This window comes from Bos indicus, chromosome 5, assembly GCF_029378745.1.
Source record: "Bos indicus isolate NIAB-ARS_2022 breed Sahiwal x Tharparkar chromosome 5, NIAB-ARS_B.indTharparkar_mat_pri_1.0, whole genome shotgun sequence".
Lineage (NCBI taxonomy): Eukaryota > Metazoa > Chordata > Mammalia > Artiodactyla > Bovidae > Bos > Bos indicus.
The window spans coordinates 10,528,843-10,549,090 of NC_091764.1; the positions used below are offsets into that span (position 1 = coordinate 10,528,843).

At 37.8% G+C, this 20,248-nt stretch overlaps 1 protein-coding gene across 2 annotated transcripts in view; it reads right to left on the reverse strand.

The window, feature by feature from the left end:
- The window catches only part of LIN7A (lin-7 homolog A, crumbs cell polarity complex component), a 160,388-nt gene that overhangs the window by 52,602 nt on the left and 87,538 nt on the right, over positions 1 to 20,248 (reverse strand). For both annotated transcript variants that reach the window (XM_019960306.2, XM_070788856.1), the window contains exons 3-4: positions 6,180 to 6,251; positions 3,266 to 3,475 (exon numbers count right to left, since the gene is read on the reverse strand). In XM_019960306.2, the coding sequence (XP_019815865.1) occupies positions 3,266 to 3,475; positions 6,180 to 6,251 (282 nt within the window). The remainder of the gene's footprint in view (positions 1 to 3,265; positions 3,476 to 6,179; positions 6,252 to 20,248) is intronic.

The following is a 20,248-nucleotide window of genomic DNA, read 5'->3' on the forward strand; positions in this document are numbered from 1 at the left end:
GGTTATTAATCCATTAACTAAATCCTTTTCTACTGACTGGAAGAGGTCAATCTTCGTACTTGAATGTTTTAACCATCGGACAATTGCACTCACCTCCCATGCTAGTAAGGTCATGCTTAAAATCTTGTGTGCTAGGTTTCAGCATTACATGAACCAAGAACTTCCAGATACCCAAGCTGGGTTTCGAAAAGGCAGAAGAACCAGAGATCAAATTGCCAACATTTGTTGGATCATAGAAAAACCAAGGGAATTCCAGAAAAACATCTACCTCTGTTTCATCGACTATGCTGAAGCCTTTGACTGTGGATCATAACAAACTGCAGAAAGCTCTTAAAGAGATGGGAATACCAGACCATCTTACCTGTCCCCTGAGAAACCTGTATGTGAGTTAAGAAGCAACAGTTAGAACTCTGTATGGAACAACTGATTGGCTCAGGACTGAGAAAGGAGCACAGCAGGCCTGCCTGCTGTCACCGTTTATTTAACCTACACACTGAGCTTCCCTGGTGGCTCAGACTGCAATATAGGATACCTGGGTTCAATCCCTGGGTCGGGAATATCCCCTGGAGAAGGGAATGGCAATCCACTCCACTATTCTTGACTGGAGAATTCCATGAACATAGGAGCCTGGCGGGCTACAGTCCATGGGCTTGTAAAGAGTTGGGCACGACTGAGCGAAGTCATGAGAAATGCTAGCCTGGATGAGTCACAAGCTGGAATCAAGATAGGCAGGAGAAACATCAACAACCTTAGATATGCAGATCATAGCACTCTAATGGCATAAAGCGAAGAGGAACTAAAGAGCCTCTTGATGAGGGTGAAGGAGGAGAGTGAAAGGGCTGGCTTAAAACTAAATATTAGAAAAACTAAGATCATGGCATCTGGCCCCATTACTTCATGGCAAATAGAAGGGGAAAAGGTAGAAGTAGGACAGATTTCCTATCTGGGGGCTCTAAAATCACTGCAGATGGTGACTGCAGCTATGAAATTAGAAAACGACCGCTTCTCAGCAGGAAAGCTACGACAAACTTAGACAGTGTGCTCTGTATAGTCAAGGCTATGGTCTTCCCAGTAGTAATGTAAGGTTGTGAGAGCTGGACTGTAAAGAAGGCAGAGTGCCATAGAATTGATGATTTCAAACTAGGAAGGCTCGTGAGGGTTCCTTGGACAGCAAGGGAAATCAACTCTGAATATTCATTGGAAGGACTGATGCTGAAGTTGAAGCTCCAGTATTTTGGTTACCTGATGCAAACAGCCAACTCACTGGAAAAGTCCCTGATGCTGGGAAAGACTGAAAGCAGAAGAGGATGTCAGAGAAAGAGATGACTGGATGGCATCACCAATGCAATGGACATGAACCTGGGCAAACTCTGGGAGATGGTGAGGGCCAGGGAGGCCTGGCATGGTGCAGTCCATGGGGTCGCAAAGAGTTGGACATGATTGGGTGACTGAACAACAACAACAATCTATCAAATCCATGGATATTGAGTGGTAGAGTCTGATGTGTCTGATTCCATTGCGCCTGCAATCTGCCAGATAAAGTCCCAGATCATTGCAAGGAATAGCGGAGTGATTATTAAATGCCAACAGCTCTGTTCCCTACAAACTTATGGGTTAAACAAAGGTTCTTTTGCCCTTTTGACAGATAGCTTAAATGAAGTCAACTAAATATTGATTTAATATAAACTTTCTGTAGCTTTACATAAATATACTTACTATGAATATATTTTTGGTTCTTTTAAAAATATATATCTTTTAAAAATATTTTTTATATATATTTTTTATATATTTAAAAAAAAATATCTTCCTTTGATCTACCCAATACGTTCAGAGAAATCATAAATTCACACAGTGAGGCACAGATTACTTTGTGACATAATTGCATGACCTAGCTTTAGAGTCCTCCCCTAGAAAACTTAACTATGAAATTATCAGTTGAAACATGCTTTGAAAAAGTCCTAGTTATCTAAAGGTCAATAAAAAAGCTCATTTTAAAGCATTGTTGCATAGAAAAAAGTAAATGAAATGGTAATTTTAGAATTGGAATGCTGAAGGGATATAAAATATTCATGGATTGGTGATTTTGATGTACATGAGAGATCTGCAGAGTTGAATAATTTGGGGTTCTATAAAACTACTAGTCACGCCAAAAAAATGCAAGATATAAATACGGAAGAATTTATTCCATGGCTATAAACAAAATATCACATTTCAAATGCATTTATTTTGGATATTATGTCCTTAGCAGAAATCACTATACCACAAAGAACACAAATCTAATTTATTTTTTTAAACCTTAAGTTCTTAGAAGACAGATCCAAGGTGAAAAGAAAAGTAAGCTTTGATATGTTTCTATTCATACTTCTGAAATTTTTGCTTTTGGGTTATTATTTTTGATTTAAGTAGAAGGGAAGAATTATGCATTTCACATGAAGCCATTTCATTAACAACTCATTATTACATGTAAAGGTAATGGCATCCAAAGAATTTGAGACTGTGAAAAAATATATGTTCATACTTTTCACTTCATGTGAAAACTAAGATAAATATAATGAATAGATACTCCCCCCCCTTTTTTTTTCAGGAAAGGGGCTAATATATTTTTATTTTACTGTAGCTGTTTACTTGGCTTAAAGAATTACCTGTGCATTAGCCTTTTCCATGTGTGTTATTATTATACATATTAAAGGCATCCTTCTTCTATAATTAAAATGAAAAATAAATAGGGTAAAAGTTCTAGCTTTATTTTTTAAATGTGTATATTTGCCTACAGTAACTTTGAATAACTCAATGGACATGAATTTGAGCAAACTCTGAGATTAAAGATGAATTTGAGGAAATTCATTCGTATCTCTGATGAAGGATAGGAGAGTCTGGTATGCTGCAGTCCATGGAGTTGCAAAAGAGTCAGACACAACTCAGTGACTGAATAACAACAAACTTTGAATAAAAGTAACTTGAAATTATGTTCTTTTAAGTATTAATTCAATTAGAGTATTATGTGGGGAAAATTCTACTAGCTGGAATAATATCTTGGGATGATTTTCCCAGGAGGTCCTCTTTATTATCCCTGAACAAGACAAAATGATAAATCAAAGCTATAAAATTATCTCTTTTGTAGGTTTGATATCCATCAATGCTTAGGAAGTTGTTTGGACACAATATAAAGATTTGCTCTAGGATTTCAACACTGATTCAATAACAGCGATGGGGGAGGGGAGGATGTACTCAGAGTGAAAAACCTCTGATTATGTTATGAACATACCACTCCATTCACTGATAGCAGCTGGTCTCCTCTCTTGAGGCCTCCGTGTCTTTCAGCCACCCCTCCAGGAATGATGCGAGAGATATAAATGGGAGAATTTTGCTCCTTTCCTCCCATCACGTTAAAACCAAGGCCTTCATCTGTCTTTGGCAGTTCGACTACCCGAGGGTGGGAATGGCCTTCACTAGCTGCAAAAGCTGCAACTGTAGCCTGAAAGAAAAGATGATCATTTGGTGATAAAACGAGGGAAATAAGGCTATTCACACGATTTGCAGTGCGTAGACCGGGCAACTCCTCCTATTTTATAGCATTCTCCTGTGAAAGAAAGAATACAAAAGGGATGGAGGGGGCTTTCTTCATTTGCTGCTGCTGCTGCTAAGTCGCTTCAGTCGTGTCCGACTCTGTGCGACCCCACAGACGGCAGCCCACTAGGCTCCTCTGTCCCTGGGATTCTCCAGGCAAGAACACTGGAGTGGGTTGCCATTTCCTTCTCCAATGCATGAAAGTGAAAAGTGAAAGGGAAGTCGCTCAGTCGTGTCCGACTCTGTGTGACCCCACAGACGGCAGCCCACTAGGCTCCTCCATCCATGGGATTTTCCAGGCAAGAGTACTGGAGTGGGGTCCTTTATAATTCCTTTCTTTGGCAAAGCTCAGCCCAACTATTTCCACCGTTCTACATCTTACCCATTATGACAAAGTTTTCCCTTTTTCATAAAAATCTTTCCCAGAGGTCTTGGTTAGATGCAATTCTTCCTATCCTTGGATTCCAAATAGCTTTGGTGCATATAATACCTACATACAGTACATAAACTACAATTATTGCATATATTATATACGTGCTGATCACCAGCACCTTAAGGGCTGAGACTGTGGCTTCCACTTTTTTGTATTACACAGTCTAACTTGGTGCTTGTGCATGCATGAAGTAGCTTCAATTGTGTCTGACTCTGTGACCCTATGGACACACATGGGGTCAACACATGGGGTTCTCTAGGCAAGAATACCGGAGTGGATTGCCATGCCCTCCTCCAGAGAATCTTCCTGATCCAGGGATCGAACCTGCATCTCTTATGTCTCCTGAATTGGTGGCCGGTTCCTTTACCACTAGCGACACCTGATAAATGTTCATAAATAATAACTCAATACACCAAGAAGCACTGTAACCACTGGCTTAACAAATTTACTACTTTTTTCCTAAATTGAAAATGCCTAAAAGAAAAAAAGCTAAAACAAAATAATAGATTCAAACAGATTATAATTATTCCACATCAGTATTCCATATTATTATGAGAGGTCCTCTTATCTGGCACAGGTTTTTTTCCCCTTATATTTAAAATTAATATTTCAACTACTCTAGCAATGTAGGTAAAATAAGAAGTCCATGGTTTTATACCTAGATGTACAAAATACAATTTAATATGGACATACGTTTATTTTAAAACTCATATATATTAGTTTTAAAAAATAAGTTAAAGAAATAACTTACCATTAGTTTTCACCCCCTCCCTTCCATTGAAATAAAGTAAGAATATTGCCTGCTTCTTATTTTCCACCTCCAGTAACCTGCCTTAACCACAGCTGGTTAAATGTCTATTATAAAGCAATTTACTCAACACTGTGAAAATACTGATTCCCAACAACTGTACATTCTTTTTCACACACAGCATTAACACATCAACTTAGCATTATGCTACTGTCTGCATTTAGTGAAAGATAGTGAATGAAATGGAAATAATGGCTTGTTTTTAGCTACATGCATTTGCTCATGCAAACCCTGTTGTCATGCATAGGTTTTAATGGCTGACATGGATGCAATGCAGACAGCCCAGAAACAACCAGAAAATATTGTGCTATTGCAACATTATGCTGCTATCCTGCTGTTCTACATGAATAAGAAATGAGAATGGTAAAATACTACATAATTCACTTTCCCCTTAATTAAACCATGTAGGGATCATTTTTCTGTGTGTGTTTCACTTCAGTACAAGCAAAGCATGATGTAATGATAATAATACCCTTTTTGTGCCTGGGTTAAAAAAAAATTAAAAAACAAAAACGAAAAAATAGTCACAAGTCTACAGTGTTCAGTTACAGAATGAAAACTTAAAAGTCAGGAGAGAAACCAAGTAAGAGGTGATGTAACACAAAAGAATTAAATGGAAAATTCTGATTATTTCCAACAGTTATTTCTTATATATTATTAGAAAGAGAAAAGCTTTTAAAAAGCAAATGTGTATCTACTATAACATTTCTGCACTTATAAAATAAGAACTGCAGTAGTAATTTTAGGTTAAAACTGTTATTTCCTATGGTCTATTTTCCATATAATCTCATGATCCTACTGCTGTAACATTTTCATTCATAGGGTCTCTGCAATCTCTGGATTGGAGTTTTTCAAGAGCAAATGTAGTCTCTACCACAACAGCCAACAAGCCTTCCCTTTAGGTCAATATCATATTCGTTCAGCTGCTCTGCTGAGTAGTACATGGAAAAATCCTCCATCAGTGGGTATCAGGTGAGTTCTTGCCATGTCTAGCTTGAGTCAAACCTTTAGACTTGTGCAAATAAATTTCCATGCATTGAATAGTGAACAGGTTCTTTTGGATCAGAAGAATGTGTCAGAAAACCAAGAAGTATTTCATACGATGAACCAGTAGATTTGCTTGTGCCAAATGAACATTTAGTGAGTTTAATGAAATCATTCTCCTTTCTTAAGCTACAGAAGCAGCAGAAACGTTCAATTTTTCCATTAGGATTTTTACCTGGGAAGTAGTACTGGTTCTAGACTCTGGGCTGCCACTGATGTCTAAATTCTCTTACAGTGTACACACGAGAATACCTGAAACACACACGCGCACAATCAATTACTAGATCACTGGGGTTAAGTATATTTTTAAAGTTACTCAAGTCTTACCTTTGCTGTGGCCCTGGCACGGAATTCGGGACAGCCATTAACAGTTATCGTTTCATGCATATATTGATACACCTAAAATGTTCACATAAAAAAAGAATGTGTAAGAACATTAAGAATATCAATTCTTTCATTGCAGATAGGACAATAAATTTTCATTGCTAAGACAGAAGTTCCCTATCACAAAGTGAAACAGGTCTGGATCAATTATCCTGATGATTTGATCTAAAAATCCCTCCTATTTTTTTGGATGGGTTGGAGGAGGTTGCTGTAGAAAAGATAAGGCAATCATTTTTATTCAGAAGTTTTAAATTTGGCATTCCTTGTTTATCAAGTAATAAAACTTCTATATCTGGTTTTATAAAAAAACCCTTTGGTAAAAATGTTTACCATTATTTACAGTTCTACCTCTCAAATATGTAATAAAAATGATGTATATAGTTATTTCCTGAATCTAGGTGATACTTTAAAAACAGTTTTCAAAATTCCACAACACTGAGATGACAATATCTTTTCCTTGAACACTGGAAGGTATGCATGTTGGAATGTGTTGCTGATACACAGTCATAATTTGGAACTACAGAGATTCAAGAGCAAAGACAAGTAAAGTAAGAGATTCTCAGAACTGGTATACAGAACAACATATCCACTACAGGTTCATGTTAACACTTAGGTGAAACGGAAAGAATGGAGGGTAAAATCTGAGTCTAGAATGATGTTACAGTAAGCATACAGGTTTTGCTGACTAGTGGACCTGTGTTTGAGCCTTTTAATATAATTTGGGAACTATGAGGTCTTGGTTGAACCACTTTACCACTTGGATTCTTTTTGTCCATCTGAAATATGAGTAAATAATAATTATTTTGTATGGATCCTTTTACTGAAGTAACACTCTCAGAACGCCAACCCCAACAGGTTACTTCCTAGAAAGAACATATTATTACTAAGTATGATTCTAGACACAACTATATGAGATGGCTGGATGGCATCACTGACTCGATGGACGTTAGTCTGAGTGAACTCCGGGAGTTGGTGATGGACAGGGAGGCCTGGCGTGCTGCGATTCATGGGGTCACAAAGAGTCAGAAACGACTGAGTGACTGAACTGAACTGAACTGAGACACAACTATAGAGACTGTTGAAACATAACAGAAATATTGTTATATTTTTCCTCTAAACTACCAAGGATGGGGTTAGGAAATCAGTTGCTAAAATGTATTGCTTAATTTTAAATAAACTGAAGTGTAGAAGATAACTTTTAAAGGACAGTTTGAAGAAGACGTTTTGAAAAATAACATGATTAAATATGCTTGATTATATGCTCATTTTGAAGATTTAAATAATAAATCTTCCCATGGTGGGAACTGATAATGCATGCTACATCAAGCCTCTCATTTAAGTTGCTAAAGTAAGAGTCCTATCTTTCTCTTACTCTCAGCTTAGGTCTGTTCCTGGATTCAGTGTCCTCAAAGTGGCACCTCCCTCTTCTCATGGTGGTTCAGATAGTAAAGAATCTGCCTGTGAAGCAGGAGACCCGAGTTTGATCCCTGTGTCGGGAAGATTCCCTGGAGAAGGAAATGGCAACCCACTCCAGTATTATTGCCTGGCAAATCCCATGGACAGAGGAGCCTGGCAGGCTACAGTCCATGGAGTTGCAAAGAGTTGGATATGACTGAGCGACTAAGCACAGTACAGCAAACCACAAAGGTAAAAGTCCATTTGGTATTATACTGGAATATATTTCAGGAGTGACCCATAAGCTATACCAATAAAAGATAAAATAGGAAAATTTAAATTGAAGATTTCTTTTCTTTTCTATTAATCATACTTTATATGCTTAAGTTAAAAGTTATTAAGGTCAATTCAAAAGTTGATCAATTCAACAACCATTCATTGAGTGCCTGGGACTAATTTCCCAACATTTTTTTATTGGCTCCTTTCTCAAATAGATTTGGTTGAATTCCCCACTAATGCTGATTCATCTTCCCCAGGTAGCATATTTAAGGAGAAGAAAGATAAAACAGTCTGGACTAGAAGGGCAGGAGGACTACTCAGAATCTACCTTTTATCTTGTACTTCCACTAAATAACCATGGTATCCAATTTCTGTAGGAAATCTAAACAGGAAGGAGCACAGTTTTCTGAAGAGCATTTTGTGTAACTGGGACCTGCTAATGCAAATTCTTCAGATTATCAAAATAGCTGCTATACATGTTTCCATGCTACTTCCTAGACAGTACATAATTTTGTTTTGTAGAAATAGCCCTTCTACAAATGCCACTTATTTGCTCTTAAGCCTATTTAAGAGGAAGATTTTCTCTAGCCTGTTTCACTTGTTAAAACTCTCTCAAATTTGACCCCTTTGCTCCATTCTGACTTACTATCTGTTGCTCAAAGCACTGCATTAATGTCAACTGGGTCTTTCCACCAACAAAGCACTATGGACTTTAGTTATCATCATCAACCAGACCATGCTGCTTCAGTGCTCCTGGCTGCCTCTTGCCCTTACAGTAAAGGTTGCAAAGTCAAATGCTTACAAAAGTCCAGCTAGCAAAACAATGCAGAACCCAGTCTGCTCTCTTAGTCTTGTTTTCGTACTTCCTTTCCTCCTCTCTGAGCATTAACCAAACATATCACACCCTCTGAGTTGTTCAGGCCTTTGCACATGCTGTGTGTTCTGTTTGGAATGCCCTTCCATCAGGAAGACTCTCATCTAAGTTTAACACAATCAACAGATTTAATGCAATTCTTATCAAAATTCCAAAGACATTTTTCATAAAAATAGAACATAATCCTAAAATTTATATGGAACCACAAAAGACCTTGAATAGACAAAGCAATCTTGAAAAAGGAGAACAAAGCTGGAGGCATCATCTACCTTAGTTTCCAACTATATTACAAAGCTGTAGTGACCAAAACTGTATGGTGTTGACATAAAAACAGACATAGATCAATGTGACAGAATGGAGAGCCCAGAAATAAACCTGTAGTGTATGGTCAATTAATTTATGATAATGGAAATAAGAGTACACAATAGGGAAAAGACATTCTTACAAATAAACACTGTTGAGAAAACTGGACAGCCACACGCAAAAGAATGAAACTAAACAATTATCTTAGACCATATGCACAAATTTATTCAAAATAGATTAAACACTTGAATGTTAGACCTAAAACCGTAAAACTCATAGAAGAAAACATAGGTGGTAAGCTTCTTGATATTGATCTCAGAGATAATTTTTTGGATCTGACTCTAAAAGCAAAGGTAACAGAAGCAAAAATAAACAAATGCTGCTACTCTGCTGCTGCTGCTGCTAAGTCACTTCAGTTGTGTCCGACTCTGTGCGACCCCATAGACAGTAGCCCAATAGGCTCCCCCGTCCCTGGGATTCTCCAGGCAAGAACACTGGAGTGGGTTGCCATTTCCTTCTCCAATGCATGAAAGTGAAAAGTGAAGTCGCTCAGTCGCTCAGTCATGTCCAACTCTTTGGGACCCCATGGACTGCAGCCTACCAGGCTCCTCCGTCCATGGGATTTTCCAGGCAAGAGTACTGGAGTGGGGTGCCATCGCCTTCTCTGATAAACAAATGAGACTACATCAAATTAAAAAGCTTCTGCACAGCAAGGGAAGCCATCAACAAAATGAAAAAGCAACTTACTGAATGGGAGAAAATATTTGCAAATCACATATCTGATAAGAGGATAATATTCAAAATATACGAACTCATACAACTCAACACCAAAAATAAAACAATCTAATTTAAAAATGGGCAGGGTATCTGAATAGACATTTTTCCAGAGAAGACGTACAGATGGCCAACAGGCACATGAAAAGAAGCTCAACATCACTAACACATCACTAATCATCAGGGGATGCAAATCAAAACCGTAATGAGATATCATCTCACACCTGTTAGAATGGCTATTACCAAAAAGAGAAGAAATAGCAAGAGTTGCAGAGGATGTGGAGAAAAGAAACCCCCATGCACTGTTGATGCAATTGTAAATTACTGTAAAGTGAAAGTGAAGTCGCTCAGTCGTGGCTGACTCTTTGCGACCCCACGGACTGTAGCCTACCAGGCTCCTCCATCCATGGGATTTTCCAGGCAAGAGTACTGGGGTGGGTTGCCATTGCCTTTTCCAGAGGATCTTCCCGACCCAGGGATCGAACCTGGGTCTCTCACACTGTAGGCAGATGCTTTATCGTCTGAGCCAGCAGGGAAGTCCTATTAGTGTAACCACTATGGAAAATATTGTGGAATTTCCTCAAAAAATTAAAAATAGAACTATATTATGATCCAGTAATTGCACTTCTAGGTATTTACCCAAAGAAAATGAAAACACTGACTCAAAAAGATATATGCACACACACATATCTATATATGCACATATATGCAATATGTTCATTGCAGCATTAGTTAGGAGAGCTAAGGCCTGTCATGCTGTGATTCCTGGGGTCGCAGAGTCGGACACGACTGAGCACCTGAACTGAACTGAAGGTATAGAAACAAACTAAGTAGACATCAATGGATAAACAGGCAACGGAATACTAGTCAGCCAAAGAATAAAATCTTGCAATTTGTAATAAAGTATATAGATCCTGAAGGCATTACGTTAACTAAAATAAGTCAGACAGAGAAAGATAAATATCATATGATCTCACTTATATGTTGCATGTAAAAAAAAAAAAAACAACAACAACAAAACAAGCAAACAAATGGAACCAAGCTCATATATACAGAAAACAGATTGGCAGTTGCCAGAGAGGGGGGTTGGGGTGGGCAAAAAGGTACAAACTTCAGTTATAAAATCAGTCATGGGAATACAGTGGACAGCAAGGTCACTACAGTTAACAGTACTGTGTATGTATGCGTGCTTAGTCATGTCTGACTCACTGTGACGCCATGGAGCTATGTATTGTACATTTGAAAGTTGCTAACAGAGTAGATCATAAAAGTCCTCCTCACCAGGAAAAGAAGAAAAAAATTTGTAACTATTCACAGTTATGGATGCTAACTAGACTTACTGTGGTGATTATTTCACAGTATAGACAAATATTGAATTGCTATGTTGTACATTTGAAACTAATATATGTCAATTATATTTCAATAAAAAATAAAAGGAGGAAAATTGAAGCACAAAAGCAAAAAATAATTTTCTAAGAGTCTGAGATAAATACAAATTAAGAATAATTATCCTTAACACCCCAGTTTGAATTGTGAATTTAAAAACGGGCTATATAAGAAAAGTAGTGTGTATAGATAACTGCACATACTCTGGAGGACACAAACCCTAAGCCTTGATCAGTTACTTGATTTCTCTGGGCTCAATTTTTAGTTTGAAAAATGTGCTTAAAGCAGCAACTAACTTGTAGTTCTTCTGTTGTGAAGATTCAATAAGAGCTGTCCATGGGATATAGTAAATGCATAAGAAATTAATTACTATTATTACTATTTAATATTTCCCAATGTATTTGACCCTGGGAACTTTGAGGAAGAATCTTCTAGGACTAGGAGGCTGTGAACACTTTTAGGAAGAATTGATCAAGACTGTGGTTCTCAACAAGGGACAATTTTGCCCCCACCTCCAGGAGACACTGAGCAATGTCTGGAGACATCTTGGGTTGTTACAAATGGGGAAAGTGATGGTGTTGCTGGCCTCTAGTATGTAGAGGCCTGGGATGCTGCTAGACAGCCTACAATGGTCAGGGTAGCCTGCCCCACTCCAGTAATGAATTACCTACCAAAATGTCAATGAAGCTGAGATTGGAAAACCCTGAACTAATAAACAGAGATACCTATTTTCTTTTGATATGTAATAATTTGTGAGCTGGAAAATGTAATTTGTATAGCACTGAGTAAAGGGTCTTCTAAATGTTCAATAAATAATTTTTGGAGTCAAATATCAAGTGTAGGCCAAGTGTAGTGCTAAGCATTTTATATCCATGAGTTCATTTCATTCTCACAATTTGTGGTTCAGGCATTCTGCACACAAGAAAACAGCCATGGAGATGGCAACATGCCCATAATTACACAGCTAGTCAGTGGTCAGTTTGGTACAGAAATTCATATCTAACTGCCTCCCAAATATTTCCTCTTTTAACCACATCAGGTTTTCTTATATTGAGACAACATCAGACCACTACTATTTTGACAGCATGTGTTGAAACAGATGTGCAGATGTCACAAGTTCTTATATTCAGAATAAAAGTTTCTGAATTTTTTATGTTTATACCACTAAACAAGTGGTAGCTGTAAATTTACAATATGGTTCTGAAATCAACAAATATATCACTCCAAATGAAAGTGAAACAGCATTTTAATCCTCTTTTCTGGTTTTAACATACAAAGTGAAATCGAGTATTATTGTCAGCTTTCATCCTATAAAATACAATAGATTCTGATTACTTGGCTTTCAAAAGTGAGCTATAAAGGTCATGCTCCAAGTCAAAGCCTGGAGACATTAATTATCTTTTCATTAGCTGTGTCATCTTATGAACATTTCTTAGCCTTTTATTTCCTAAGGGGCAAAGCCTATCCCTGCCTATCTTACTTTTCAAGGACAACTGTAAAAGTATAAATTTTTGAAGAAAGTTGTTATGGAAAGCTAAAGTACTTTCCAGATACCCTGAGAAAGTTTCTGATGGGAAACAGAAAACTCTTGTATGGGCTTCTTGAAGGGACAGTGGGATGGGGCTTATGGTCCTCGGAATCTTTTGGGTCCCCAGACGTTTGGCAAACTTTACCTACACTATTTCTAAGCATATTCTATTGGATATGATACATTTAATTCCTAGTGAAAAGTCAAATAATTTATAAAAACTCTTCCCACAGGGTTTTATTTTACATTTTAATCAATAATTCCCTAACCTTGAGTAAATCCCACAAATTCAACAAGCATTTTGTGTATTTAGAACCTATTCTGCCGTGCTGTGCTCAGTCATGAGCACAGCTGCTTAGTTGCTCAGTCGTGCTGACTCTGTGCAACCCCATGGACTGTAGCCCACCGGGCTCCTCTGTCCATGGGATTCTCCAGGCCAGAATATTGGAGTGGGTTGCCATGCCCTACTCCAGGGGATCTTCCCAACCCAGGGATTGAACCCAAGTCTCCCGCATTGCAGGCAGAGTCATCAGGAAAGCCCAGAATCTATTCTAACATACTGAAAATCGACAAATACAGATTAATTCAATAAAAGCATTGGAAGTGTAGTGAGTTGGTTCAAAAAGATTCATTCATTAATTCATTCAGCTAATATTCATTTATGGGCTATTCTACTCAGTATGTTAGGCATATGGGCCAAAATATGAAAAAAAAAAAAATACTGGCTGCTTCTAAAACTTTGAGCTAATATTAGTGTTTACCATAGAGGGGCTACTTTAAAATATTTTAAGTGAAAAGTTTAAATTTTACTTTTTCTTTATATTTAAAAGCAGATAGTCTACTTTTTCTGGAGAGAAAAAATGTCTCTGAGAGAATAACAAATTCAAACACAGCAAAAGCTTCTCTTGTGTACCAAGTTTATAGTTCCCACTTAGATAGAGTTAAAACAAATAGCTAAAATTCAAGTGCAAGAGGATTTTTGCCTCTGAGCTTTCATTTATCAATGACTATGTTGTTGTTGCTGTTGCTAAGTCGTTTCAGTCGTGTCCGACTCTGTGCGACCCATAGACGGCAGCCCACCAGGCTGCCCCATCCCCGGGACTCTCCAGGCAAGAACACTGGAGTGGGTTGCCATTTCCTTCTCCAATGCATGAAAGTGAAAAGTCAAAGTGAAGTCGCTCAGTCGTGTCCAACTCCTAGCGACCTCATGGACTGCAGCCTACTAGGCTCCTCTATCCATGGGATTTTCCAGGCAAGAGTACTGGAGTGGGGTGCCATTGCCTTCTCCATCATAGACTATGTAGACAGTATCAATATGAACTTTACATTGAATCATTGCTGTTGATCTTGCAAACTCTGATTGGTACAGAGATATAGGAAAGGGATGACCACTCTATATCATGAGTTTCTTGTTCTCAGTCCCTTTTCTCTGTGACTTTAAGGAATGTATTATCTATGAATCTTACTTTTCTACTATGTAAAACACTATCTTCAAGAGTTAGCCAAAGAAGAAAAAGTTATGTGGCTTCATGAACCATGACATCTTATTCTTACACTTTTATTATAATAGCTGCCATATTTTTATTATTACTATTACATGCATGTCTAAGATTCAGTTGGAAAGATGCCGTTAGAGTTTAGCTGCTTGGCCAGCAAGTATAGAAAAAAAACTTTTTTAAGTTCAAAACTAGATTCCGATTGTTATCTTCTGCTCTTGCAGACAGTTTTATTGATTTGTGCATTCGGGTGTTATTTTAAAGTTGTTGCATGAGACAGACACAAGGAAGGCTTGCCTTACGCCAGCCCTATTTTCAACCCCCTCCTCCCAGCACTGACTAGACACACGACCCAGTTCTGTCCAGTGAGAATTCAACCGGAAGTAGATGAGAGGTTTCTGTGAAAGTGTTGCTGTCTTGGTACAAGTACTGTCCTTTTTTCTCCCTCTGTTTCTTGTCTGAGTGAATATTATCAGCTGTGATAGCAACCTTTAACTACAAGAGAAAGGCCAACAAAACCTATAGACATCAGCTCTGATCACATGGGCCTCCTGAATCTCTGTGATCAGCTGCCTACTCTCAACTTCTTGTAATGAAGAAAAACAGTCTTATTTGTCTAAGCCCCTCAAGTTGGATTTTATGCTATTTTCAGCCAAGAGAATTCCTCATTGCTATATTATTCAAGTAAATGTTATATGTAACTATGCTATATTTGGAGTCTGTTTCCTTCTAGCCTCTTCCAATTCCAAAAGTTGCAAGTTTTGTTAGAAATCAAAGTAAATTTGTTAATATGAGGGTTTAGAAACTAAGAGTAAAGAATAAAAATACAGTTAAAAATGCAGAAAATAACTAGGAAAATGAAAAGACAAGCTGACTGAGAGGAAATGTTTGCAAATACATAGCTAAAAATGGCCTCCTATCCAGAATATATAAAGAGCTCTCCAAAGTCAATAACAAGAAAACAATCCAATTAAAAACTATGTAAAATAGAGAGAGTTTTGGTTAGGATTCCAGACTTTCACTGCTGTAGCCCAGATTCAATCCTTGGTTGGGGAACTGAGATTCCATAAGCCTCCCGACAAGTCCAAAAAAAAACAAAAGGGTAAAGTATCTGAACAGGCATGTCATCAAGGAAGATACATGGGTGGCAACTATGAAAACATAGTCAACATCATTAATCACTAGGAAATTCAAATTAAAACCATAGTTAGATCCATGTACACACTTTCTAAAATGTTGAGATTTCAAAAAATCCTGACAATAACTAGTATGGCTGCTGCTGCTGCTAAGTTGCTTCAGTCATGTCCGACTCCGTGCGGCCCCATAGACAGCAGCCCATCAGGCTCTGCCGTCCTTAGGATTCTCCAGGCAAGAACACTGGATGGGTTGCCATTTCCTTCTCCAATGCATGAAAGTGAGAAGTCAAAGTGAAGTCGCTCAGTTGTGTCCAACTCTTAGCGACCCCATGGACTGCAGCCCACCAGGCTCCTCCATCCATGGGATTTTCCAGGCAAGAGTACTGGAGCGGGGTGCCATTGCCTTCTCCTAACTAGTATGGCAAGAGTGTTAAATAACTAGAAATCTTGTACATGGCTAGTGGGAATGGAAAATGCCACATCCTCCTGAGAAAACAAAATAATAGTTTTCTATAAATTTAAACCTAATCTTGTAAGATTCATTGCCTACATTTAGCTATTTATCCAAGATAAATAAAAATGTAAATTCATATAAAAATGAGATGCAAGCATGCTTTATTCGTAATCACCACAAACTGGTATCAACTCAATAGCCTTCAAAGGTAGATGCATAATCAAATGGAAGCACATCTGTACAATGGACTACTGCTGGGCAATAAAAAGGAGCAAGCTATTCATACATGCAACCGTGTGGATGAATCTCAACTGCATGCTGCTCAGTGAAAGAAGCCAGACTCTCTAATGATTTCATTTATATGACACTCAGGAAAAGGCAAAATAATAAACAAGGTCAGAAAACAGATTGAAGGTTGTCAGTAGCTGGGGGTGGGAAGAGATTGACTATTAGGCATGAGAAAATTGGGGCGGGGTGTTAGAACTGTTCTAATACCTTGATGTAGGTTATGGTTAAGACGACTACACGGGATTATTAAAGCTCTGAAAGTTTACACTGAAAAGGGGAAGTATCACTTTATGGCAATTATACGCCTGATTTTTAAAAAGGCAGAAAATATTTCTAAAGAGATGAAAATATTCAGAAACTTAACTTTTATTTTGGAAACTAAAAATAAAAACATCAAAACACAAAAACCTACATATATTTAAAGTGAAAGTCACTCAGTCATATCCAACTCTTTGCAACCCAATGGACTATACATATACAGTCCATGGAATTCTCCAGGCCAGAATACTGGAGTGGGTAGTCATTCCTTTCTCTAGGGGATCTTCCCAACCCAGGGATCAAATCCAGGTCTCCCACATTGCAAGCAGATTCTTCACTGTCTGAGCCACCAGGGAAGCCCTACATATATTTAAGAAAGTATTTATTATAATAAGAAGATGACATTAGCCCCCATTCCTCAAAATTTATAAATGTGGAAAGCAAGGCATACTTTAATAAATGGTAATATCTCTGTCAAACATAGAATACTCCAGTGCCTGATTACAGACAAGCTAACTACTAAAATGTCAATAGAATTATAGTCAAGATTAAACAAACTCCTCCATATCAGTGACTGGAAAAAAGAAAGAAAACTTACAGCAACGTTGTGAAAAATGAAAATGACGTTAAACTTCAAGAGGGAGAAAAGCAAGAAGACATGAGAAAATGAATGAAAAAAGTCTAAATGGGAAAATTACATGGCCCAAATCCTACCATATTATCGTGTTCATTAAAGCTTGTTAAATGTAGGTTTTTATTCAAAAGCAAGCAGGAAAAAAAATGCCATGTGAGTACTGAGACTGATACTTATATCTACAGCTATCTATAATTTTTAAATGAATTTCTTGATTTTTCAGAATTGGAAACTCAGATAAGAGTTGAATAAAGAAAAATTATTTGATGTGGACTCTGATTTTAAAATATTAAATACTTTCATAACATTCAAAGTGAAGGTTGAGATCTCTCATGTTCTTATATAATTAAAGGTCACCTAGGTTTTTGGACAACATTCACAATGCTAAGCCAGTGTATTTATCAAAATATAAACTCAGCAGTTTTTATTTTAGTAAATTTTAGGCCAAGGGAGGTATTAATACATAAAACAAATCTGTGTGGCTCTAAATTTAATTGCATTTAATGGAGTCCATGCATGCAGAAATCAAGTGCCCTGATGTGAATAAGTATACTGTACTAGATGTGACTAGAATAAAATAGAAATTATGTCACCAAATACACAGTCTACTTATTTTAGGAGGTTTTGTAGAAGTAATTTCAGATCAATTGAAAGTGGCCCATCTATTAAGGAGGAGATTTTTTTTAAATATCTAATTTTTGTCTAGAATTTTCTTTCATTTTGGAAAAACAGTAGCCATAATTAAATTGTACACATTTAAATCTATAGCTATCCATGTATAGATATAGTCCCCATATGCTTTTCTAACTGTGGTAATGTTCTGTTTAAAATCACAGTGTTAGAATTCCTATAAACCACAAATTTAGGGCATAAAATTTAATGTCTAGAACCAACCACTTTTTCAAAAGAAAAGAAAAAAGCACACACTGGTTACAAGTCATGTCTACTACAGTAAGATCAAGGGTCAAACCAATCCTGTGAAAAAAATTCTTGAGTAATATCTTTTCTGCTTGCAATGCAGGAGATACAGGATCGATCCCTGAGTCAGGAAGATCCCCTGGAGGAGGAAATGGCAACCCACTCCAGGACTCTGCCTGAAAAATCCCATGGACAGAGGAGCCTGGCAGGTTATAGTCCAAAGGGTTGCAAAGAGTTGGACTGCTACTGCTAAGTCACTTTAGTCGTGTCTGACTGTGTGACCCCATAGACATCAGCCCACCAGGCTCTCCCGCCCCTGGGATTATCCAGGCAAGAACACTGGAGTGGGTTGCCATTTCCTTCTCCAATGCATGAAAGTGAAAAGTCAAAGTGAAGTCGCTCAGTCGTGTCCGACTCATAGCGACCCCATCGACTGCAGCCTACCAGGCTCCTCCATCCATGGAATTTTCCAGGCAAGAGTACTGGAGTGGGGATGCTACATCTCTCTAGGACTATCAACTTTGATGAAAACATGCCACCCTTTTGGACAATAAAAATATTGACAGGTATAGAGAAGAGATAATACACCTCTATTAGGCTGAAATGATTTAAAAACAGGGTTCAGTCATTAAAGCAGATGTTTGATGGTATTACTGGTAAAATCAATATGTCAACTGACATTCCTGCCAGAAATCATGGCATTACTTATAACCAAAACCAAAAATAATAAATGCTGAATTTGAAGACTGAAAACAAATGTGACATGTGGGGGAACTAAATGTTACTGGTCCTTCCCTTCCACGTGTTAGCTTCTGTACAACTGTCTACTTATTGCCTCAATATCCCCAGGGAAAGACCTGTCTGCTCATGTGACTGGTCAACTTTTATTAGGTTATGGTTACTGATAGGGTCTCTAAAAGGTCAGGAGCCATGAGACCCATCTTCTGCTCTTTTTGCACCCATGTCATGGGAACTCTGGTAGGGGCAGCTGGCTTGGAGAAGATGGACCTGTTCCTCTCATTTTCTATTCTACCTTCTTAAGCCAAACCTGACATCTCAGACTCAGACTGGAGGAAATGGGGAGTTCATTTGGATATCTAGGCCCAGACTTCATTCTCCAATCTACCTTTTACCAGAAAGAGACAGGCTAGAGAGAGGATTTGGGTGCTTTCCATGCTAATAACAAAGTGGTCATTTGTTTTCTATTTAAGTCTTTCACCTCGGTTGGTACCCCCTTCAGAAGATGGATGGAATGCAGGAGAGGATTTGAGCACTCCTGGACCACTGGCTATGATACCATCTTGTGGTGGTGCTTTAGTCACCAAGTCGTGTCCAGCTGTTGTGACACCGTGGACTGTAGCCTGCCAGGCTCCTCTGTCCATGGGATTCTCTAGGCAAGAGTCCTGGAGTGGGTTGCCATTTCCTTCTCCAGGATGCTATCATCTTAATAGCACTGAAATCTCAAGTCTACTTCTCATGGTTCTCATTTCAAATCTCATTTCAAAACTCAACTTCGTAACTCAAGACTTTCTGCTGCAATGTGATACAAGCCATTTGCGATTTGCTTTAAAGGACACAAGGAGGCGACAACAGCAGAAAAGCTAGATTAAAATGGTCCATAATTTGTCACCTAACTCGTGCGTTACAGTGAATTTATGAAAATGGTATTACCAGGCTTAAGGAAAATACAGTCTCAAATTGCAAGTGATCATCAATGCTTAGATATAGATGAAGGTAAAATTGATGGCTTTAAATACCTATCCATCCTCCTAGGCAAGTTTTAAAGGGATGGGAACTTTTTCTAAAATGTTGTTCATGGGCTAATTCTAATGAGAAGTACACATTAAGAAAGTTCTCTAGCACTCTACTTCCCAAATGATGTGGCAAGGATGTGAGGACCCTCAAGGAGGGTAATGCTGGATCACTTCCTACAGAGGATTAAATGCCTTCTGATCCCTGATGGTAATGGGATGGCATATTGTATTTTTTTTTCTTGTTTTAATTCTGGAGGAACTCAGTAGGGAGGCATAGAACTATTGGTTTAAGTTACATATCGCAGTCTTCAGAATCTCCATCATTTTTAAAATTACCATGTTAGTTACATCATTTGTTGTAAGTGAATTAAAATGATTCTGAATATACTTAAATTTTCCAAAAGGAACAGACGATATTTTGTTCAGTTTTATAGTTTCAAAACTAATTATAATTATTCTGTTATAAAAAGCAGAAGCATTAGTTGTGAAACTGTAAAAGTGAAGGATGATTATAATTTTAAAAACTATGCTGTTA